General features: G+C 45.4%; 1 protein-coding gene across 2 annotated transcripts; it reads left to right on the top strand.

Moving 5' to 3' along the window:
* Positions 1 to 148: 148 nt before the first annotated feature.
* Positions 149 to 26,463, top strand: cdk12 (cyclin-dependent kinase 12). 2 transcript variants are annotated; one of them, XM_053612861.1, is made up of 15 exons: positions 149 to 878; positions 982 to 1,997; positions 8,383 to 9,015; positions 9,102 to 9,308; positions 10,058 to 10,197; positions 10,274 to 10,444; positions 11,097 to 11,286; positions 11,522 to 11,578; positions 11,696 to 11,797; positions 12,118 to 12,195; positions 12,493 to 12,609; positions 12,809 to 12,940; positions 13,021 to 13,220; positions 13,659 to 14,132; positions 25,820 to 26,463. In XM_053612861.1, the coding sequence occupies exons 2-15, from the start codon at positions 1,009 to 1,011 to the stop codon at positions 26,176 to 26,178; spliced, it is 3,849 nt and encodes a 1,282-aa protein (XP_053468836.1). In that variant the 5' UTR covers positions 149 to 878; positions 982 to 1,008; the 3' UTR covers positions 26,179 to 26,463. The 2 variants fall into 2 exon arrangements, with proteins under 2 accessions (XP_053468836.1, XP_053468837.1); XM_053612862.1 differs by lacking the exon at positions 25,820 to 26,463 and adding an exon at positions 14,314 to 15,393.
* The last annotated feature ends 19 nt before the right edge of the window (positions 26,464 to 26,482 follow it).

Raw genomic sequence — 26,482 nt, 5'->3', positions numbered from 1 at the left:
GTTATTCCATTGTAACAACATATATACTTAGATTAAAATGATATATATATACATACAAATATACTTGTATATATTTTCGAAAACGGCGCATGCGCCAAACGTCAGTTCCGTCGTAGCTACGCGCGAGCTGTATTGTATCGGCGTGAGCGCGCACACAGGCAGCGAGAACGCGCAGTTGTCAGCTTAGCAACAATGGCCACTTCGGGCTCGTAAAGCGAAGGGGCGGTGGAGCGTTTCTTTAAATCCACGAACATCGCCCTAAATATCGGCCTGGTTTCCTTTCAGAGCTGCTAAAAAATAAACTGGAATCAATTCTGCACACGAATATATGATTATTTCCGTTAAATATAAAAAACTGATAAAGATATTACTGAGAAATATTAAAAGCGAAACATGTAAACAGAACTAAACCGGCTTGCAAGTTTTTTTCCAGTTTAGTGAAACATTTGTCCATGTATGATGGATTTCTATTCGTTTCTGAATCTTTAAAAGACTCAAATCCAAAAGCTCTGTGCACGGAAAAGGATAAATAATTGAAAAAGGAGACTTTTGTCCTTTCATCGTTTTGTGTTTTTTTTTTTTTTTTTTTTTAAAAAGAGCTCGCTCGCTAGCTGGCTAGCTTAGCTTAGCACGGCTAGCTAGCTAAACAAGGCGAGGAGAAAGTACGCAGTGTCCTTACATTGTTTTTGAGGGTTATTTTTTCTCCGTCAAGCGGCAAGAGACATAATTTTGAACGAAAGAGAGATTGATAAATAACTTTAAAAAGATTTATGTTTCATTGGTGTTATTTTTGTAACATCAGAAGAGAAGAGGCACGCGCTGCAGAAGAAGTTGGCCGGGGATGAGTTCCGGATAAAGCCGTGAGCAGCGCTAACTCTGTGAGCTAAACTCCATTAAAGTGCACAGTGCTGGTGGTTGGTGTGTGTGTGTGTGTGTGTGTGTGCGTGTTTCAGTGTGTTTGTGTTTTTATTCTTTCCCCAGAAGGGACCGTGGTCGGCGGAATAAGGCATGCCTGGCTCGGCCCGACATCATGTCACCAAGCGGAAGTCGGAACCTGAATATAAACAACAAACGACGGCATCCACCGGAAACGCCGACTCCAGGCTTCATCAGACCAAATCTACGGGCTCCTCATCGTCCTCCTCTTCTTCTTCATCATCGTCGAAGCACAACAAACGCCACAAACCGTCCAAACATGGCAGCCGGGCAGACTCTCCGGTGGAGCCCCCTGTCGTCTCCATTAAGCCCTTGGTGGAATATGATGACATAAGTTCCGACTCGGACGAGTTCCTGGACCCTCCCGGACCACCGGCCGAGAAACCGCAGGATGAGCTGTACCATAACAAAGAGATCCGAACTCATAAACGCAAACGCTCGAGGAAAAAGTCCAAAGACCCGCACCGGGTCCGGGAGTCGGGCGACGACACGGACAGAGACGGCAAGACGAGGAAGACGGACGGCCGAGACGGAAAAGACGCAAAGAGGAAAAGCAGAGACAAGCTCGCTTCCACTGTCGGCGTCTCTCGTCCGGAGGGCGACTCGGGTTTGAGGCGCGCACCCGCAGAGTCGCATTCGTCCTCCGTTGCTCTTCAGTTAGCCGAGTCCTCGAGCTCCGCGTCACAGAAAAGTAAAAGCAAAGAATCTCACGATTTGTCCCACCGGTCATCTCACCGCTCGCACCGTAACAAGGCCGAGCACGAACACGAGCGCGAGCATTCGGACCGCAGCCACCGCAAGGTGTCCAAAACCCGGAAAGGTGGCTCGTCTCGAACCGGGGCCGGTGGTGGTGTCTCCGTCACCGCCTCCTCCCCCGTGGATCCAGAGGACGGGTACTTGTCCCGGCGCCGTGCGAACACCCCGAGTCCGTACCGGGACAGCTCCCGCCGGAGCAGGCAGAGGTCCGAGAGTCCGTACTCACGCCGGAGATCCTCCAGCTACGACCGGGACGGGAGTCCGTACGGAACCAGACGCTCCTGCAGTACCAGTCCAGTGTCCCGGTGAGTACCGCCATAAACGCCTTACAGCAGTACACCACTGATCTTTCAGCCCCACGCGCCGAACACACACCGCCGCACACTATACTCGGCCGCACACTACACGATGCACACGGCTGCACACTACACGCCGCACATGGCCGCACACTACACGCCACACGGCTGCACACTATACACGGCCGCACACTATACACCACACACGGCTACACATTATACATGGTTGCACACTATACATGGCCGCACTCTATACACGGCCGCACACTATACACGGCCATACACTGCACATGGCTGCACACTACACGCCGCACACTATACGCCGCACACTATACGCCGCATACGGCCACCCACTATACACCGCACACAGGCACACACTATACTCCGCACATGGCCACACACTATACACCGCCTCACACTATACACCGCACACAGCCACACACTATACTCTGCACATGGCCACACACTATACACCGCACACAGCCCCACACTATACACTGCACACAGGCACACAGCCACACACTATACTCCGCACATGGCCACACACTATACACCGCCTCACACTGTACGCCGCACACGGCCGCACATTGTACACTGCCGCACACAGCCACGCTCTATACACCGCACACGGCCGCACACTATACACTGCCACACACTATACTCCGCACACGGCTACACACTATACACCGCCATACACGGCACATGGCCACACACTATACACCGCCACACACTATACACCGCCACACACTGTACACCGCACACGGCCACACACACTATACACCGCACACGGCCACACACTATACACCGCACGCGGCCACACACACTACACCGCACGCGGCCACACACTCTACACCGCACGCGGCCACACACTCTACACCGCACGCGGCCACACACACTACACCGCACGCGGCCACACACACTACACCGCACGCGGCCACACACACTACACCGCACGCGGCCACACACACTACACCGCACGCGGCCACACACACTACACCGCACGCGGCCACACACACTACACCGCACGCGGCCACACACTATACACCGCACACGGCCACACACTACACCGTACACTCGTATCAACTCGTACCAAAGCAAATCTCTCCTCTTGTCACTTACTCGACAGCATCTCTACCGTCTCATCTACTACTATACACACTATACACCGCACACGGCCACACACTATACACCGCACATGGCCACACACTATACACCGCACACGGCCACACACTATACACGGCCACACACTGTACACGAACACCTCCACACTCTATACACCGTATACAACCACACACTACCACACACTATACACCGCACACTGTACACGAACACCTCCACACTCTATACACCGCACACGACCACACACTGTACACGACCACACACTATACACTACACACGGCCACACTCTCTAAACCGCACACTGTACAAGAACACCTCCACACTCTATACACCGCACACAGCCACATACTGTACACGAACACCTCCACACACTATACACTGCACACGACCACACACTATACACCGCACACTGTACACGAACACCTCCACACTCTATACACCGCACACGACCACACACTATACACAGCCACACACTGTACACCGCACATGGCCACACACTATACACGAACACTGCCACACTCTATACACCGCGCATGGCCGCACGCTATACACTGCCACACACTATACTCCGCACACGGCCACACACTATACACCGCACACGGCTACACACTATACATGGCCACACACTATACACCGCCACACTGTACACCGCACACAGCCACACACTATACACGGACACTGCTCCACACTATACACCGCACACCACCATACACCGCACACGGCTACACACTATACACTGCCACACACTAGGGCTGCACAATTAATCGAATATCGATTGCGATTACGATTATCGACTGCGATATTGATGTTTAAAGTTCGTCCTCCGCTCATAGAAAACTCCACTGCAGATCAAATCAAGCGTTTCCTACACTTACAGCCAATCACCATAGAGCGGCGCAGGGATGACGTCATTTTGTAATACCAAAACCCCGAAACAGGGTTAGCATTTTAGCGCTCAAGCTGCCAGTTTCGCTTCGAGTTCCAGCACTTTGCGCGAGGAGAAATCATGACATTAACATGATGCTAAATGGCACTACAGAGGTTGTCGGGGACATTGAACGTCATCACGCCGAACGGGAAAAAACTTCGCAGATAAACTCAGGGCTCTACAATGCGACTATTTCACTTGCGTTTGCGACTGAAAAGTATTTTGTGCGACTGTGAATAAATGTTTATTCGCACCGATCTCACAAACCGCCATCTTTTATTGATCCCTCAAAATGACCTGAACTTTCATCTGCTCATGTAGACACAGCGGCTTCACGCGGAGTAAATTAATAATAATGCTAACGCTACAAGGTGGGTTTAATTCAGACTCCTTTATTAAATAATTCCTCACCAATCATAATCAAGAGTAGCAACTGTTCAGTCTGTAAACATACAGTACACTGCCGCTCTCCTTCACTAACTCTAATTCACTCCATTTAAACTCACGGTTGCCAGATATCACTAGAAAAGTCCACTCGTATTTCCATGTTTTGGTTTATCCCCCCAAAAAACACAATATTATCAGCAGACATGGACACTGTACTGGGGAACTGATCTAAAACTGAAACAAACAAAAATAAAACTACTAAAATGTAAAGACAGAAAATGTGCTTAGTTATAAATAAATAATTTAATATATAAAAAAAATAGATATTATAATAATTATATAAAATATAAATAAAATGAGAAATGAAATAATGTCTAATTACTGTGGGTTGCATTTAATATCAATTTGACATTAAGCTTAGTTCGCTATCTCCTTAGAAAGCTATTAGCCTTTTTCCTAACATGGATCATGTTTGTGTTAGTCTACTTTTAATTAGGACTCTTTATTGTTTAAAATATTTAAAAATAAATATTTTATGCTGTTTATTTATCAATTAATCCACTATATCTCATTGCTATTATTTTAAATCCATTAACAGTGACCATGAGCAGAGAGCTTACATTTAACTGTTTATGATAGACGTCCTTATTAAAGCTTAAACAAAAAAAGATTGGTATCTGGATCGGTATCGGCTGTAAAAATCCTGATCGGAGCATCAGTAATGAACAGCATTAAACTAAAGCACTGTGCATCTGACGGGTAAATGAACTCCCCCAGTCAGCTCCAGCCCAGAACCATGACAGTGGAAATGTCTAATAGTGTAGCTTTAAATATATTTAAGAGGAGCAGATTTCAAAGTCTGAACATTGATGTTTATTGTATTTGTTTACAAGGTAAACAGGTTAACGGTGGTTTTTTGCATACAGCCTGTAAAATGAACTGAAAATATTAGATTTAGTTTATCAGAAGGTAAATTAATGTGTCATGGCTCACACTATGTTCCTAAATTCTGTCATAATTGACCAGCTCAAGTTTTCTCATGTCTACTTGTGTGTTATATTGTGGCATGAGAAAACTTAATAAACGTGAAAGTGCAATAAAAATATGTTGTCACTAAACTCAATTAATAATCGTGATAAATAATCGAGATCTCAATATTTATCAGAATAATCGGGATTATCATTTTGGTCATAATCGTGCAGCCCTAACACACACTATACACCACCATACACTATACACCGCACACCCCCGCACTCGGCCACACGCCATACACGGCCATACACGGCCACACGCCGCACTCGGCCACACACCATACACGGCCACACGCCGCACACCGCCACACACTATACACAACCACATGCCATACACCGCACACCGCCACGCACTATACACAACCACACGCCATACACCGCACGTGGCCACACGCCATACACCGCACACTGCCATACACTATACACCACACACGGCCACACACTATACACCGCACACGGCCACACACTATACACCACACACGGCCACACGCCATACACCGCACTCGGCCACACACTATACACGGCCACACGCCGCACACCGCCACACACTATACACAACCACACGCCATACACCGCACACCGCCACGCACTATACACAACCACACGCCGCACACCGCCACGCACTATACACAACCACACGCCATACACCGCACGTGGCCACATGCCATACACCGCACACTGCCATACACTATACACCGCACACGGCCACACACTATACACCGCACACGGCCACACACTATACACCGCACACGGCCACACACTATACACGGCCACACGCCATACACCGCACACCGCCACACACTATACACAACCACACGCCATACACCGTACGTGGCCACATGCCATACACCGCACACTGCCATACACTATACACCACACACTATACACGGCCACACGCCATACACCGCACGTGGCCACATGCCATACACCGCACACTGCCATACACTATACACCGCACACGGCCACACACTATACACGGCCACACACTATACACCGCACACGGCCACACACTATACACGGCCACACGCCATACACTATACACCACACACGGCCACACGCCATACACTATACACCACACACGGCTACACACTATACACGGCCACACGCCATACACTATACACCACACACGGCCACACACTATACACGGCCACACACCATACACGGCCACACACCATACACTATACACCACACACGGCCACACGCCATACACTATACACCACACACGGCCACACACTATACACGGCCACACACCATACACGGCCACACACCATACACTATACACCACACACGGCCACACGCCATACACTATACACCACACACGGCCACACACTATACACGGCCACACACCATACACGGCCACACACCATACACCACACACGGCCACACGCCATACACTATACACCACACACGGCTACACACTATACACGGCCACACGCCATACACTATACACCACACATGGCTACACACTATACACGGCCACACGCCATACACTATACACCACACACGGCCACACACTATACACGGCCACACACCATACACGGCCACACACCATACACCACACACGGCCACACGCCATACACTATACACCACACACGGCTACACACTATACACGGCCACACGCCATACACTATACACCACACATGGCTACACACTATACACGGCCACACGCCATACACCACACACCGCCACACACTATACACGGCCACACACTATACACCGCACACTGCCACACACTATACACGGCCACACGCCATACACTATACACCACACACGGCTACACACTATACACGGCCACACACTATACACCGCACACTGCCACACACTATACACGGCCACACGCCATACACTATACACCATACACGGCTACACACTATACACGGCCACACACTATACACCGCACACTGCCACACACTATACACGGCCACACACTATACACCGCACACTGCCACACACTATACACGGCCACACGCCATACACTATACACCACACACGGCTACACACTATACACGGCCACACGCCACACACTATACACGGCCACACCGCCACACATTATACACCGCACACCGCCACGAGCCGAACACCGCATCACGCCGAACAATGCCATATTTTGAACACCTCCATACACCGCCACATGGAGAATACTGCCAAAGGCCATCTGGGAGAAATAACGATTATGATGTTAGGGCGGGGCGATATGATGATGCAATGTCGATAAATGATGTCACTTTGCATTTTTCTGAGATATCGTAACCTGAGATTAATAATCCTTTTTATTTAATATACTACAAAAATGAACACTGGAAATGAGGGAATTTATAAAAACAGACATAAAATTTAAACGCTTATTATCATCGGTGTATCGGTCATGCTCATGATTTCATTCTGCACACGGCACAGTAGTCATTTCATTTACTTTAAAAAGAGAAATATGAATGTTACTACGCAGGTTTTAACGTCTCCGTCACATCCGGTCACTTCGGTCTTCAATCCTCACATCGTCATCATGATGTGCACAAACTTTATCCCATGCCGAGACGACGCTGGATCTCCCTCCTGCTGTTCATTTCTAATTACACTCTGGAGATTAAACTCGGCCCCCGTGATGACGACATCAGCGCTAGTTTGCAGATAAATATGAATAAACGTGTAGAGTTGTGACGTGGAGGAGGTGTGTAGTAATTCTGATAGTTTCACACAGGGATAAGCGATGTGTGTACTCGAGGTGGAGCGACAGTGGATGATACTGATAACGTTAGGCGGAACCTACCTGCTGATACCCGATTAATCAAGTTAGATTATTAGATAATTAGCATTCGAGATTTGCATAGAATAAATAAATAAAAAAAGACTATAAAGGTGTTTCTGTGTTGTTGTGTTTAGGATGGTGCTATAATTTATGAAATGTTTGGGTCTGGTTTTGTTTTTTCAGGCGCTCAATCCGGTCACGCAGTCGCTCTCCTATGTACTCATCCTCTCGTCGGTCCTCTTCACACTCGCGCAGCAAGAAACACTCTTCCCAGGGAGGAGCCAGCGGGAGCGCTGCCTCCAGGAGCCGCCCGGCCAGCCGCTCCCCTTCATCCTCCCGCCTGCCCATCTCATCAAGCCTGGGGGCGGAGCTTACACGTCGGAAGAAAGAACGTCAAGCTGCAGCGGCAGCTCGGGCGGCCGCAACCCCACCTTCTCAACCTCAAGACCAGAAGGTGGAGCCGGAGTCGGCTCCGCCTCCAACACCTGAGCCAACTCCTCTAGCTCCGAATCCAATCATATCCGAAGTAACAGATGTAGCACCGCCCCCTCCTCCACTTCCTGCAAATTCCCCGCCCCCGCTTCCTTTCAATTCTCCACCCCCGCTTCCTTTAAACTCCCCACCGCCGCTGCCTTTAAATTCACCACCACCACTTCCTCTAAACTCTCCGCCTCCACTTCCTTCTTCAGCTCTGCCTACATCTTCAGTCCCGCCAACCCAGTCCAAAAGCCCTGCCCACAAAACCACGCAAATCAAAACCTCCACCCTTCCGCCCCTCCCTCTACCACCAGTACTACTGGGAGACTGCAGGGATAGGTGAGTACACACACACACACACACACAAACACACACACGTGTAAGAAGTGTGTAAGAATCTCTTTAATGCATGTTTAAATTCTCAGTCCGAAGAAGGCCACGCCCACTCACCGTACCTCAAGGAAAGAACGAGAGAAAGAAAAGGACAAAGAGAAGGAGAAAGATGTTAGGCCACGCCTCCTTAGTGACTTGCCTCTCCCACCTTTACTACCTGGAGGGGATTCGCCTCCGCCCCTTTCACCTGTGCAAGAAGCCCCGCCTCCTGTACAGCCCACCTACAAGAAGAGACCAAAGTAAGTGTGTGGATGAACCTGGAGCAGAAATTCTACGTGAGCTAACACTTCCTGTTTATTTTCAGACACAGGTTCTTTTCTCTTTTTATGTTATGTTAGCATTGATGTTAACTAGCTTTGTAGTACAATTTCAGTTCATTGGCATTCTTCACTTTAATAGAATGTTAAAATAATGGATAGATTCGTCAATCACATCGTCGGTACTGTTCTTTTGCTAACGTCAGCTAGCTGTGTTACTAGTTAGCAAGCTAGTCAGCACTCGTAGCGATTAGTTTGCTTTTGCTTCTGCTTAGCTTCGTTTAGATTTCCAAAAGTCCATTTGGCTACTTAGTCGAAGTCTTTAGAGCCAACATGGATCCTGTCCATAACAAACACATCCACCTGATGACCACCTGCAGAGCTCTCACCTTCATCGGTGGAAAAGTTATCCAAAGACCACATGGCGGTAAATTATTTAGAAACTTAACACACTGCTAAACTGTTGTTCATAGATTCGTTCGTCGTTGTTGTGTTTTTAGCGGAGGTAAGTATACTCCATGACAGCAAAAGCGTCAGGAAGTGTGAACAAGTTGCAGATGATGTAGCATTCTGTAGATAAACCCGTCTTCCAGCAAACATACAGGATCATAGGAAGAACGGAGAAACTAACACTGTCCCAGTAGAGTCTTAAAACCCATGCTTTGTGCAGACACGCCCATTTATACACACAGCCAAGAGCTACAATACTTACTAATAATGTGTGTGTGTAGGTTCTGCTCTCCTCGTTTTGGTGAGAAGAGACAAACCCAGATCGACTGGGGGAAACGCTGCGTGGACAAGTTCGACATCATCGGCATCATCGGGGAAGGAACGTACGGCCAGGTGTATAAAGCCAAGGACAAGGACACAGGTGTGCAAGTGTGTAATGTGCGGTGAGCTCTGTACGTGTTTGGTATAAGGAAGTAAATATATGTGTGTGTGTGTAGGTGAGCTGGTGGCTCTGAAGAAGGTGCGTTTGGATAATGAGAAGGAGGGCTTCCCCATCACCGCCATCCGGGAGATTAAAATCCTCAGACAGCTGAACCACCGCAGTGTGGTGAACATGAAGGAGATCGTCACCGACAAGCAGGACGCACTCGACTTCAAAAAGGACAAAGGTCAGTATGCCAGGCATACGCGCATACACACACACGCGTAACTGACAGTGAAAGATCTCCCGCTCACATGATTTAGTTGTACTGTAGGATGCCTGATGTCCTGTTGCTCACCTGTAAATCTTTCTGCAGGGCTTTGTTTAAAAAGCCGCAGCAGTCCTCCTCCTGTTCCTATCTGTACACGTAAACCTGTCGGGTGTCTACATTTTAATGAAGACGAGACACGCAGGCAAATTTTGCATATAAAATGTGGTATATATTTTGCGTTGTCACAAGTTAGTATTTTTCAGCCAGATATCTCTCTTAAAGACAGCGAGTGTTTGGTGTGGTTGGGAAGCTCATTCCCTCTAGCGTCATGACAGCTGGTCTAAATACGGTCATTTCCTTTCTAGAGCTCACTAACAGTGAGAAACGACAGGCTGATCTAAACCAGGACACCGTTTCATTGGCTAAAGAAGTTTAAAGTTCATTTCTGGCCATGTGATTGGTTTCTTTTTTTTTTTTTCCAGAAAATTTGTCATGCAAAAAATAGTTGTTGTGATATAGATCATTTATTGTTTAAGACAAACAAAAAACAACCCGCTGTAAACAAGTGATGTATTTGACTGTTCTGTGTGTGTGTGTGTGTGTGTGTGTGTGTGTGTGTGGGGTATAGGAGCGTTCTACCTGGTGTTCGAGTACATGGACCATGACCTGATGGGGCTGTTGGAGTCGGGCCTCGTCTCGTTCTCACACGAACACATCCGCAGCTTCATGAGGCAGCTGATGGAGGGACTGGACTACTGTCACAAGAAGAACTTCCTGCACAGAGACATCAAGTGTTCCAACATCCTGCTCAACAACAGGTATATATACACACACACACATACTCTCTCTCTCTCTCTCTCTCTCTCTCTCACACACACACACACACTCACACAGTCACTCATACACACACTCACTTTTAGTATTAATGTAATGATGAGATTAATCAGGTGTGTTAAAGCTAACTCTTGTACATGCAAAGACACACAAATAATCCCTCTCTCCCTCCCTCTCTCTTTCTCCTTCCCGCTCTCTCTCTCTCTCTCTCTCTTTCAGTGGACAGATAAAGCTGGCTGATTTCGGTTTGGCGCGTCTGTATAACTCTGAGGAAAGGTGAGCTCAGTTTAATCACTGATTTTTATATACGATACTTTGTGTGTGTGTGTGTGTGTGTGTGTGTGTGTGTGTGTGTGTGTGTTAATGAACCCATCTCTGGTTGGTTGTTTCCAGTCGCCCGTACACCAATAAGGTGATCACACTGTGGTACCGCCCACCTGAGCTGTTGCTGGGGGAGGAGAGATACACACCTGCCATTGACGTCTGGAGCTGCGGGTACACACACATACATGTTCTGATTTTCTCATGCTCCTTCACTCTCGCACAACCTTGTGGGTGTCATAATTTATCTTTTCAGGGCTTCAAGCACTCTGATTTATTTTTATTTCGATGTAATGTGCTTTATTAATAAATATGTGATGATGACGATGCTAAAAATAATAAGGAAGTCCACATCTAGCTAACTGCTTCATGTAGTATCTCATCCCTGAACAAAATGCAAGCTCTACATGACTGCCACTAGGGGGCGAACTCTCACTATGCACTTGTGTGCTTCCTTTACTCCAAACACTGTGTTTACTTTCCACACTGTCCAGGTGCATTCTGGGAGAGCTCTTCACAAAGAAGCCCATTTTCCAGGCTAATCAGGAGCTGCTACAGCTCGAGCTCATCAGGTCTGTGTTACTGTGTTCGAGCTCTCACACATACACGGTCGTGGGTGCACATACTTTTGGTCATAATCACATGGAACCACACAGTCGTGTTAACTAGTGTAGTCCGCTCACTCACACCTGTATGAAAGTAAAAACCTGGAAGACGCGCACCTGTAGTCTGAACCAGACTTAACTACTATAAATGTGTCTCCTGTTCATATGTGTATCTGTTTACAACACATTCGGGATGTTAATATTCATACTGTGTGTATCCTGTTGTGCACTGTATGATTGTGTGTGTGTGTGTGTGTGTGGCAGTCGTCTGTGTGGCAGTCCGTGTCCTGCAGCTTGGCCCGACGTTATTAAACTACCCTACTTCAACACCATGAAGCCCAAGAAGCAGTACAGACGCCGCTTACGAGAGGAGTTCTCCTTGTGAGTTCACGTGTGTGTGTGAGAGAGAGGTTCAGTAATGTAGCTTCTCCGCACCTCTGCTGCTCCGTGTTGTTTGGTGTGGGGTATTATCCTGTTTATTAGCTCTGACTGTTATACAGGTCATTTTGTATATGGTGTAATTAACTCTAAATATATGTGATGATAGTAATATAATAAATTCTCTCTCTCTCTCACTCAGTTTGCCCTCTCCAGCGCTGGACCTGTTTGACCGTATGTTGACCCTTGACCCCTCCCGCCGGTGTACAGCAGAGCAGGCGCTGGCGAGTGGTTTCCTCTGTGATGTTGACCCCAATAAGATGGCGCCTCCAGAGTGAGTGTCCTCAATGTTCCACAGGAAAATACATTCACGACTAATGACTACTTATTTACACTGTGTGTGTGTGTGTGTAGTTTGCCTCGCTGGCAGGACTGTCATGAGTTGTGGAGTAAGAAGAGGCGGAGACAGAGGCAGAGTGGGCTGACAGAGGACGCACCTGTTCAGAAAGCAGCGCAGCAGAAGGATGCGGGGAGCACAGCCAGCCGAGAGAACAGCCAATCAGCACCCAGCTCCTCTCCTCCCCCTCCCCCCACCACACACACTGACCTCACGGGTGTGTATCTCACCCACACACTTCTATCATGTGCAGTGGTTTGGTCTCCTCCATCCACAGAACATTTTTCCAGTAGACTTCTGGCTCGTCCACGTGATCTTTAACGAGCTGCAGAAGGGCAGCAGTGTTCTTTTTGGAGAGCGGAGGCTTTCTCCTTGCAGCACTGCCACGCACACCATTGTTGTTCAGTGTTCTCCTGATGGTGGACTCATGAACATTAACATTAGCCAATGTGAGAGATGTAATATTGCACCAAGTATAATATTTTTGTCTCGTTTGTTTAAGTGGGTTCTCTTTATCTACTTTTGAGACTAGTGTGAAAATCTGATGATGTTTTAGATCATATTCATGCAGAAATATAGAACATTCTGAAGCGTTCACAAACTTTCAAGCAGCACTGTAGATGGATCTCTACCAATCTTCTGTGTGTGCGTGCAGGTCTGGGTGCAGTAGCTGATCAGCTGAATCAGACGGAGATGGCCGTGCTGTTGAACCTGCTGCAGGGTCAAACCGACCGTCTCACTCTCCCTCAAATGGCTGAGCATCTTCTTGCTTCCTTTTCCTCCTCCTCCTCCTCCTCACTTCCTGTCCCTGACTCCGCCCCAGACGCTGACTCCACCCAACAGCTGGAGCTGCTCAGCCACACCCTCTCGTCTCTCATTCAGGCGTCCAATAGCGCGCCGGCTCCTCCTCCTCCTCCACCTCCTCCTGCTGAAGCTCCTCAACCCGAGGCACCTCCCCCAGAAGCCCCACCCTCAGATGACACCACCGGCCTCCTCGCGCTTCTCCTGAGCCAGCTGATAAAAGCTCCGCCCCAGGGGGTGGATCAAGGCGAGGAGAGCAACGGCGTCCAGTCGGATGGGGCGGTGACGAGAAGCAGCTCCGCCTCCCTTTCTGGCACCGACTGCAAGGGCAAGTCTGAGTTTACTCTCTAGGGGGCATGGCTCAAAGCAAACCGAGGGCTGTGATTGGCCAAAGCAGTTTGGGGAGCTTCCTCGTGTGGCTCCTCGTAGTGTTAAATCTCCTCTTTATCAGAGCGATTGTATATTTTGAGATGTTTCTCATTATTTTTGTTTGTTTTTTTTTGTTCCAGCAGTAGAAGTGACGCGCTGAAGAAATATAAAATAAATCAAAGTTTGTTTGTTTCAAATCCTTATTTTTCACTTTTCAGTAACTTTTTAATGCCGTACGTCTCAATTTATAAAGTCAGTGTTGAGTTTTTTTTTTTTTATGGGAACAAATACACACACAAGACATGTCTCTGTTGTCATGTGCTGCATCTTTCCATGTCGTCATTCATATGTCATGTCAGCGTTTCTCATCGTGCCTCTCGGTCATCTCGATATCCTCGTTAAGGCCACGTTAACGAGCTCAATCACACTGAAACTGACCTCCATGAGCTTTTTCCTTACAAGTGAACCCAAGCTAGAGGTGCACCACGTTCACACCAGCAGCCGACGAGTCTCGTCGCACTTGTGGGCGTGGCCTGTCCAGAACTTTATTTAAAGTGAGCGTAGAGTTAGAGCCGGGCCCATCTTTACATTATTGATATTTACGTTCCGATTCAGTAAGGGCTGTAACTCCTCTTCGCTGCTGCAGGGTTGTCTTCTATAACCAGTCATTTGGAGCAGATCAATTTGCATAAAATTAGCATAAAAATGAAGATGCTTTGGTGTGTGCTCCTGTGAGCGCAGAGAAAACCGAGGATACAGGAACACACACTCACACACACACACTACATCAGTGGAGCTGTGAACGCGGTCAGATCCGATCCGGTGTGTTAGTGTGAGATCGGACCATTATTAACCCTCAAGGTGCATGTAAGAATAAAGGAGTAATGGAGCACTAACGTTCTGGTTGTGTCTCTCGTCATTATTCACTAAAGTGAGCGAGCAGGAGCACTGATCACGCACAGTCCAGTGTTTATTACTGTTTAATAACATGTTTCTAATCCCTCACGTCTGCACTGGGGTTATGATCAGGGGTGTGGAGGATTATATTATATACGTTACGTTTCCTCTGTCGCAGTGCGCCTCCTGATTTTCATCTGTGTTGTGTTTTTTCTGGGTTTGGGGGGTGTGTGTGTGTGTGAGAGAGAGAGAACCTGGTGTCACAGTATGTGCTCTCGGCCTTCAGCGGTCGCACGTTGAATAAATTATGAGCGAAACACGAACAGCATGTCTTTCTTTTTCCTTTCCTTCTTTTTTCATTTCATTGTTTTCACCTCGTCATTATTTTCACTGCACTGACATCAAGAGTTTTATGAAAATCCAAAGCGTTATAAAATAAATCTGTGAGGTTCGGTGAGTTCTGACAGAGTAACGCTGCAGTAACAGGGAGACGCCTCGGGAGGGCGCTGTCTCTCTTACTGATCATTTACTGTACAAATGATTACTTACTGTAAATAAAATAAACTTGTAATTGAAACATTTACATTAAAGAATGTATTGCGTATGGTAAACTATATGAATTTCTTATGAAAAAAAATGCATAATACTGTAATTTCACCACTAATGAGGTGTAGATAAAAACTACATCATTAAAATAATAAAACTGTTCTAAACATATTCATCTTGTAGTTTAAAGAAAACTGAAATTATTTTATTTATAATATGTAATCATTTGATATTTATTCATAATAACTATCAATTTATTTTCTAATAAGATATTTTAATCTAAGCAGTGTTATTTTATTTAGACAGAAAAAGAACTGTTACTCAGTAATTTTACAGTTTAGTAGTCATTTTTAAAAAATAAATTCATTTAAAATAAGATTTTATTTATTGGTTTTATTTTATTTATAAGTAACAAATTATAAATTCATTTGTTTTGTTTATAATAAGTTATTTGCGTTATAAATTTGTATAGAATTTTTTTTTAAAATCTATATAAAACACATTTACAATCATTAATACATTCTATTTATTTTGTGCAATAATTGTTTTATTAATAATGTATACTTTTTTCTAAGCTCTAAGGAGGATACTGGGTGTAAACTGGATTAGACGTCTGAGTCTCAGTCCTGCAGAGTCTCCGTGTTAACACTTTATTACAGTTCTCTCACCTGGTGTGTGTTTGTTTATTCTGGGCGTTAATGTTTAACCTGATTTCCTGTGTGAAGTCAGCGGAGCTTCAGACTCCGAACTCCTCCTGCTGTAAATATTAGAATGAAATGGGAAGGTGTGGTGTACAGGAAGTGATGTGGGTCAGTTAGAGACCGGCGTGAGGGTTGGTGATGTTCACGTTCATCACTTCTCTTATTCCTCTCTCATCTTACAGAAACCTGTAGAACAGCGGAATAAATCACGAGACCAGGATTCAGTTCATTAGATCGTTAAAAGGACATTAGGAAACAGGATGAGGTTTTATTCCATTAATCAGTAAATGACGATGGGAAGTCATGTCATTTTATTAGGTACAGTGGGTAAATTTCAGTGAAGTGGAGCTTTATTAAGTGAAGCTTGTTTGTTTATTTATTTTTAACAGCTTCACTTATTTCTATTCCATTACTTTGTTTTTCTCTGATCAGACCTGATGATAATAATAATCATTTAAAATATTTGAAACATTTTATAATATAAATGAGAATTTATAATAAATGTTATAAAATATTGTTTATAATAAAGTAAAGTATATCTTTGTAATACATTTCAACAGCACTTTTTACTGATTTAAATATGGAGTACGGTTTTTATTTGTTGGTTTTGTGGGTCTTTTGGTAGGTTTTTAGTTGCCACTGAAACTATTGGAACAGCAAGGCCAATTCCTTTTTTTTTCTTTTTTTTTTTTTTTTTTTTTTGCCGTAGGTTGAAGACATTTGGGTTTGAGATCAAAAGATGGAGATGAGAAGAGTTTAGAATTTCAGATTTGATTTCCTGGTATTTATATGTAGACGTGTTAAACGACATAGAACATAGCACATTTTGTATCAGACAACCCAATTTGGAGGTGAGCGAAAATACTGGAACACACGGCTGCCAGGTGTTTCTTGCTCCCCAGGTGCTGTTAGATTGATTGTTTAAACAACACATAGCTCTGAACATCTACTCATGGTTTTAACCTTCAGTTTCACCTGTGAAGACTGCATTTGTTGTTTAAAAGGACAAACCAACATGAAGATCAGAGAGCTGTCTATGGGAGAAGAGCGAGCCATTCTGAAGCTGAGAAAAGAGGGAAAATCATTCAGAGGCACTGCACAGACGTTGGGTATAACCAGTACGACAATCTGGAATGTCCTGAAAAAGAAAGAAACCGCTGGTGTACTGAGGAACAGACACCGAACGGCTCGGCCAAGGAAAACAGCTGCCGATAACAGAAACGTGAGAGATGTGAAGAAAAACCCGAAAATAAGTCAGTGACATCAGCAGCGACCTCCCCAGGGCAGAGTGATTGTATCACCATCCAGCATTGGAAGAATACGTCGAGAGCAGAAATATAGAGGTGTTCTTGAACCGAGATGAACTTCTACCAACGTGATGGAAAGGCCAAAGTGTGGAGAAAGAAAGGATCTGCTCATGATCCAGAACATACAAGCTCATCTGTGAAACAAGGTGGAGGTAGTGTCACGGCTGAAAGGATCTGCAGTAAAAACCTGGAGAAGCTTCACAGAAGAAGAAACCAGCAGTTTGGTGTCAGTGAGTCGCAGGAGTGATGCAGTTACTGCGAGTTACAGATACGCAACTGAATATCAAGTGTTATTTACTTTCATTTACTTCAGGACTGATCTGTTCCTATACTTTTGCTCACATAATAATTGGTTGTCTGATACAGAAGGTTCTGTGTTTTACGTGTAGATGTAAACACCAGGAAATAAAAACTGAAATCCTGATCTATCGTCTAATTTTCATCTCGATCACATGAATTGACCTTGCTGTTCCAATAGTTTTGGAGGGGACTGTACTTATTGGCATGTCATTGTTCCGCCCCTCAGTGGTGTGTAAATCATCACTACACTAACACTGTAGAGTTCTCAGAAGTTCTCTGTCTCAGGGTTGTGTGTTTAAACTGATTCAAGTGTGAAACTGAGTGAGAGTTTAAAGGGGCAGTAGGTGATTCAGGACCAGGCCCTTAAAGTTTAAATAGGTCGCTGAATCTGATTTGAATGATTTCTTTTATTCCTTGAGCCCTGCCCATCATTCCCACCCATATATGCAAAGCTCCACCTCAGAGCCTACGGTGATTAGTGTTAGCATTAGTGAGGACCAGCAGCTCGAGCTGCAGCTGTATAAACACAGGTTTGAACAGAACCTTATGACTGACTATCTTATAACTGAACATAAGTGTTATTAGACAGTAATTACTATTATATGCACACTTTGACGAGCTAGTAGGAGTGGGTATGAGTTAGTAGGAGTGGGTATGAGTTAGTAGGAGTGGGTAGGAGTTAGTAGGAGTGGGTATGAGTTAGTAGGAGTGGGTATGAGTTAGTAGGAGTTAGTAGGAGTGGGTAGGAGTTAGTAGGAGTGGGGCTATGAGCTAGTTGGATTGGGTATGAGGTAGGAGTGGCTATGAGCTAGTAGGAATGGGTATGAGTTAGTAGGCGTGGGTATGAGTTAGGAGCTAGTAGGAGTTGGTAGGAGTGGGTATGAGTTAGTTGGAGCGGGTATGAGTTAGGATTTAGTAGGCATGGCTATGAGATTGTAGGCGTGGGTATGAGTTAGTAGGAGTGGGTATGAGCTAGTATGAGTGGGTAGTATGAGTGGTTGAGTTAGTATGGGTGGGTAGTAGGAGTGGTTATGAGTTAGTATGGGTGGGTAGTAGGAGTGGTTATGAGTTAGTATGGGTGGGTAGTAGGAGTGGTTATGAGTTAGTAGGAGTGGGTAGTAGGAGTGGTTATGAGTTAGTATGGGTGGGTAGTAGGAGTGGTTATGAGTTAGTAGGAGTGGGTAGTAGGAGTGGTTATGAGTTAGTATGGGTGGGTAGTAGGAGTGGTTATGAGTTAGTATGGGTGGGTAGTAGGAGTGGTTATGAGTTAGTAGGAGTGGGTAGTAGGAGTGGTTATGAGTTAGTATGGGTGGGTAGTAGGAGTGGTTATGAGTTAGTATGGGTGGGTAGTAGGAGTGGTTGAGTTAGTATGAGTGGGTAGTAGGAGTGGTTATGAGTTAGTATGGGTGGGTAGTAGGAGTGGGTAGTAGGAGTGGTTATGAGTTAGTAGGAGTGGGTAGTAGGAGTGGTTATGAGTTAGTATGAGTGGGTAGTAGGAGTGGTTATGAGTTAGTAGGAGTGGGTAGTAGGAGTGGTTATGAGTTAGTATGGGTGGGTAGTAGGAGTGGTTATGAGTTAGTATGGGTGGGTAGTAGGAGTGGTTGAGTTAGTATGAGTGGGTAGTAGGAGTGGTTATGAGTTAGTATGAGTGGGTAGTAGGAGTGGTTATGAGTTAGTAGGAGTGGGTAGTAGGAGTGGTTATGAGTTAGTATGGGTGGGTAGTAGGAGTGGTTATGAGTTAGTATGGGTGGGTAGTAGGAGTGGTTATGAGTTAGTAGGAGTGGGTAGTAGGAGTGGTTATGAGTTAGTATGGGTGGGTAGTAGGAGTGGTTATGAGTTAGTATGGGTGGGTAGTAGGAGTGGTTATGAGTTAGTATGAGTGGGTAGTATGAGTTAGTATGAGTGGGTAGTAGGAGTGGTTATGAGTTAGTATGGGTGGGTAGTAGGAGTGGTTATGAGTTAGTATGGGTGGGTAGTAGGAGTGGTTATGAGTTAGTAGGAGTGGGTAGTAGGAGTGGTTATGAGTTAGTATGAGTGGGTAGTAGGAGTGGTTATGAGTTAGTATGGGTGGGTAGTAGGAGTGGTTATGAGTTAGTAGGAGTGGGTAGTAGGAGTGGTTATGAGTTAGTAGGAGTGGGTAGTAGGAGTGGGTATGAGCTAGTATGAGTGGGTAGTAGGAGTGGGTATGAGCTAGTATGAGTGGGTAGTAGGAGTGGTTGAGTTAGTATGGGTGGGTAGTAGGAGTGGTTATGAGTTAGTATGGGTGGGTAGTAGGAGTGGTTATGAGTTAGTATGAGTGGGTAGTATGAGTGGTTATGAGTTAGTATGAGTGGGTAGTAGGAGTGGTTATGAGTTAGTATGGGTGGGTAGTAGGAGTGGTTATGAGTTAGTATGGGTGGGTAGTAGGAGTGGTTATGAGTTAGTATGGGTGGGTAGTAGGAGTGGTTATGAGTTAGTATGAGTGGGTAGTAGGAGTGGTTATGAGTTAGTAGGAGTGGGTAGTAGGAGTGGTTATGAGTTAGTAGGGGTGGGTAGTAGGAGTGGGTAGTAGGAGTGGTTATGAGTTAGTATGAGTGGGTAGTAGGAGTGGTTATGAGTTAGTAGGAGTGGGTAGTAGGAGTGGGTAGTAGGAGTGGGTAGTAGGAGTGGTTATGAGTTAGTATGAGTGGGTAGTAGGAGTGGTTATGAGTTAGTAGGGGTGGGTAGTAGGAGTGGTTATGAGTTAGTAGGGGTGGGTAGTAGGAGTGGTTATGAGTTAGTATGAGTGGGTAGTAGGAGTGGTTATGAGTTAGTATGGGTGGGTAGTAGGAGTGGTTATGAGTTAGTATGGGTGGGTAGTAGGAGTGGTTATGAGTTAGTAGGAGTGGGTAGTAGGAGTGGTTATGAGTTAGTATGAGTGGGTAGTAGGAGTGGTTATGAGTTAGTATGGGTGGGTAGTAGGAGTGGGTAGTAGGAGTGGTTGAGTTAGTAGGAGTGGGTAGTAGGAGTGGTTATGAGTTAGTAGGAGTGGGTAGTAGGAGTGGTTATGAGTTAGTAGGAGTGGGTAGTAGGAGTGGTTATGAGTTAATAGGAGTGGGTAGTAGGAGTGGGTAGTAGGAGTGGTTATGAGTTAGTATGGGTGGGTAGTAGGAGTGGGTAGTAGGAGTGGTTATGAGTTAGTAGGAGTGGGTAGTAGGAGTGGTTATGAGTTAGTAGGAGTGGGTAGTAGGAGTGGTTATGAGTTAATAGGAGTGGGTAGTAGGAGTGGGTAGTAGGAGTGGTTATGAGTTAGTAGGAGTGGGTAGTAGGAGTGGTTATGAGTTAGTAGGAGTGGGTAGTAGGAGTGGTTATGAGTTAGTAGGAGTGGGTAGTAGGAGTGGTTATGAGTTAGTATGGGTGGGTAGTAGGAGTGGTTATGAGTTAGTAGGAGTGGGTAGTAGGAGTGGTTATGAGTTAATAGGAGTGGGTAGTAGGAGTGGGTAGTAGGAGTGGTTATGAGTTAGTATGGGTGGGTAGTAGGAGTGGGTAGTAGGAGTGGTTATGAGTTAGTAGGAGTGGGTAGTAGGAGTGGTTATGAGTTAGTAGGAGTGGGTAGTAGGAGTGGTTATGAGTTAGTAGGAGTGGGTAGTAGGAGTGGTTATGAGTTAATAGGAGTGGGTAGTAGGAGTGGGTAGTAGGAGTGGTTATGAGTTAGTAGGAGTGGGTAGTAGGAGTGGTTATGAGTTAGTAGGAGTGGGTAGTAGGAGTGGTTATGAGTTAGTAGGAGTGGGTAGTAGGAGTGGTTATGAGTTAGTATGGGTGGGTAGTAGGAGTGGTTATGAGTTAGTATGAGTGGGTAGTAGGAGTGGTTATGAGTTAGTATGGGTGGGTAGTAGGAGTGGTTATGAGTTAGTATGGGTGGGTAGTAGGAGTGGTTATGAGTTAGTATGGGTGGGTAGTAGGAGTGGTTATGAGTTAGTATGAGTGGGTAGTAGGAGTGGTTATGAGTTCGTATGAGTGGGTAGTAGGAGTGGTTATGAGTTCGTATGAGTGGGTAGTAGGAGTGGTTATGAGTTCGTATGAGTGGGTAGTAGGAGTGGTTATGAGTTAGTATGGGTGGGTAGTAGGAGTGGTTATGAGTTAGTATGGGTGGGTAGTAGGAGTGGGTAGTAGGAGTGGTTATGAGTTAGTAGGAGTGGGTAGTAGGAGTGGTTATGAGTTAGTAGGAGTGGGTAGTAGGAGTGGTTATGAGTTAGTAGGAGTGGGTAGTAGGAGTGGTTATGAGTTAGTAGGAGTGGGTAGTAGGAGTGGTTATGAGTTAGTAGGAGTGGGTAGTAGGAGTGGTTATGAGTTAGTAGGAGTGGGTAGTAGGAGTGGTTATGAGTTAGTAGGAGTGGGTAGTAGGAGTGGTTATGAGTTAGTAGGAGTGGGTAGTAGGAGTGGGTAGTAGGAGTGGTTATGAGTTAGTATGAGTGGGTAGTAGGAGTGGTTATGAGTTAGTAGGAGTGGGTAGTAGGAGTGGTTATGAGTTAGTAGGAGTGGGTAGTAGGCGTGGTTATGAGTTAGTATGGGTGGGTAGTAGGAGTGGTTATGAGTTAGTATGAGTGGGTAGTAGGAGTGGTTATGAGTTAGTATGGGTGGGTAGTAGGAGTGGTTATGAGTTAGTATGGGTGGGTAGTAGGAGTGGTTATGAGTTAGTATGGGTGGGTAGTAGGAGTGGTTATGAGTTAGTATGGGTGGGTAGTAGGAGTGGTTATGAGTTAGTAGGAGTGGGTAGTAGGAGTGGTTATGAGTTAGTAGGAGTGGGTAGTAGGAGTGGTTATGAGTTAGTATGGGTGGGTAGTATGAGTGGTTATGAGTTAGTATGAGTGGGTAGTAGGAGTGGTTATGAGTTAGTATGCGTGGGTAGTAGGAGTGGTTATGAGTTAGTATGAGTGGGTAGTAGGAGTGGTTATGAGTTAGTAGGAGTGGGTAGTAGGAGTGGTTATGAGTTAGTAGGAGTGGGTAGTAGGAGTGGTTATGAGTTAGTAGGAGTGGGTAGTAGGAGTGGTTATGAGTTAGTAGGAGTGGGTAGTAGGAGTGGTTATGAGTTAGTATGGGTGGGTAGTAGGAGTGGTTATGAGTTAGTATGGGTGGGTAGTATGAGTGGTTATGAGTTAGTATGGGTGGGTAGTAGGAGTGGTTATGAGTTAGTATGCGTGGGTAGTAGGAGTGGTTATGAGTTAGTATGAGTGGGTAGTAGGAGTGGTTATGAGTTAGTAGGAGTGGGTAGTAGGAGTGGTTATGAGTTAGTAGGAGTGGGTAGTAGGAGTGGTTATGAGTTAGTAGGAGTGGGTAGTAGGAGTGGTTGAGAGTTAGTAGGAGTGGGTAGTAGGAGTGGTTATGAGTTAGTATGAGTGGGTAGTAGGAGTGGTTATGAGTTAGTATGGGTGGGTAGTAGGAGTGGTTATGAGTTAGTAGGAGTGGGTAGTAGGAGTGGTTATGAGTTAGTAGGAGTGGGTAGTAGGAGTGGTTATGAGTTAGTAGGAGTGGGTAGTAGGAGTGGGTATTGTGGCAGACTTAAACTGCTGTGTTTAAATAATAAATTAATCCTTTCTTTGTCTCCATCTGCTGGTGAAGAGGTCATCATATAGACATCATATACTACATCCACCATACACTACACACATCATACACCACACACACTACACTACACACATCATACACTACACTACACACATACACTACACACATCATACACTACACACACCATACACTACACACATCATACACCACACACACTACACTACACACATACACTACACACACCATACACTACACACATCATACACTACACACACCATACACTACACTACACACATCATTCACTACACACATCATACACTACATACATACACTACACACACCATACACTACACACATCATACACTACACACACCATACACTACACTACACACATCATTCACTACACACATCATACACTACATACATACACTACACACACCATACACTACACACATCATACACTACACACACCATACACTACACTACACACATCATTCACTACACACATCATACACTACATACATACACTACACACACCATACACTACACACATCATACACTACACACACCATACACTACACACACCATACACTACACTACACACATCATTCACTACACACATCATACACTACATACATACACTACACACACCATACACTACACACATCATACACTACACACATCATACACTACACACACCATACACTACATACATACACTACACACATCATACACTACACACATCATACACTACACACACCATACACTACACTACACACATCATTCACTACACACATACACTACACACACCATACACTACACACATCATACACCACACACACTACACTACACACATACACTACACACACCATACCCTACACACACACTACACACATCATACACCACACACACTACACTACACACACCATACACCACACACACTACACTACACACATCATTCACTAGACATCATACACCACACACACTACACTACACACATACACTACACACATCAGACACCACACACACTACGTCAGACATACACTACACACATACACTACACACATCATACACTACACACATCAATCACTACACACATGCACTACACACACCATACACTACACACATCATTCACTACACACATCATACACTACATACATACACTACACACACCATACACTACACACATCATACACTACACACACCATACACTACACTACACACATCATTCACTACACACATACACTACACACACCATACACTACACTACACACATCATTCACTACACACATCATACACTACATACATACACTACACACACCATACACTACACACATCATACACTACACACACCATACACTACACTACACACATCATTCACTACACACATACACTACACACACCATACACTACACTACACACATCATTCACTACACACATCATTCACTACACACATCATACACTACACTACACACATCATTCACTACAGACATCATTCACTACACACACCATACATTACACACATCATACACCACACACACTACACTACACACACCATACACTATACACACCATTCACTACACACACCATACACCACACACACATACACTACACACATCATACACGTCATACAGTATACACACCACACACTACACACGCACTACACACATAATAAACTACACACACTATACGCATCATATACACACACCACACATCATTTCACAGATCATACACTACACGCTACACACATCATACACCATTCACACCACACACTACACAGATCTTACACTACACACACCACACACCCCATACACTATACACATCATAAACTACAGACATCATACACTACACACCACACGCGTCATACACACACTACACGCATCATACACACACTACACACCACTCACTACACACCACATGCATCATACACACACTACACACCACTCACTACACACATCATACACCATACATTACACACTACACACACCACTCACTACACACACCCCACATTACACACATCATACACCATTCACACTACACAGATCTTACACTACACACCCCACACACTACACACATCATACACTACATACACCACACACATCATACACACACTACAACGATATGTGTGTAGTGTGTGTGTGTGTGTATTTTCGTACTTGTCAGTGTCTTCTACATGTTGCATAGTAGTTTCATGCAGGAACTGTGTTTTGTTTTTATCCATTGCCATGCTAAATATGACAAAGCTGACTTTGATACACACACACACACACACACACCACACACATTACATCACAGTCACACTACACAGATCACATACCACACATGCAGCGTTTGCTCACTGTTGTTATTATTGTTGTTGGTTGTTGTTTTAGACTCGACCCTCTTCAGTGAGAAGCCTCTCGCCCCGGCTCCACTGCTGACCCATGACCCAGCAACCCCGGCTGCTCCGTCTGCCCAGTTGGATGATCTTCATGGCGACGTGGCATCTGCGCTCCTGCAGCTCATTTCCCAGCATGGCTCAGAGGGCAAGCCCTCTTCCTCAGACTCTCAGTGTCTGAAAGAGACGCAGCCGCCGTCCTCGTATTCCTCTCCGGGAGTGCTAATCTTCAGCCAGCCTGAACATGATGCTAACAATGCTAATGCTAACGCAGGAGCTCAGTACCCCCGTGACCAGGACCTCCGTTTCACCCTGGGGTCCTGCGGGGAGGACAGACAGGAGAGCGAGTCATGAAGCTCCACCACTGTTTCTGTTTAATGTTCATCAGGACTGGCCTTGACATGGATTTTACACTTCACACACTTCTAAGGCTGTTCATTCTACACACACATACGCACACACGCGCGCTTTACTTTATGTCCGTTCTTCAATATGACTGGATCCTGACCTAAACCCGAACACAACAACAATACGTCTCTCAACATCATGACTTCTTCACTTTCAGTTACAGCGACTGGATAAAAGAATGTTTTTGTAAATAATTTGTTTTTTCTGTTTATTAAATGAAGCTGAGTGACAGAGTGGCGTGTTTATTTAG

This window comes from Ictalurus furcatus, chromosome 24, assembly GCF_023375685.1.
Source record: "Ictalurus furcatus strain D&B chromosome 24, Billie_1.0, whole genome shotgun sequence".
In the NCBI taxonomy this organism is placed as follows: Eukaryota; Metazoa; Chordata; class Actinopteri; order Siluriformes; family Ictaluridae; genus Ictalurus; species Ictalurus furcatus.
This window is presented reverse-complemented; position numbering and strand designations above follow the sequence as displayed.

Coding starts and splice junctions, on each gene's coding strand:
- cdk12 (XM_053612861.1), top strand. CDS start 1,009: ATGCCTGGCTCGGCCCGACATCATGTCACCAAGCGGAAGTCGGAACCT. Junction 9,309..10,057: donor ACCTACAAGAAGAGACCAAA/GTAAGTGTGTGG, acceptor GTGTGTGTGTAG/GTTCTGCTCTCCTCGTTTTG. Junction 12,196..12,492: donor CTACAGCTCGAGCTCATCAG/GTCTGTGTTACT, acceptor TGTGTGTGGCAG/TCGTCTGTGTGGCAGTCCGT.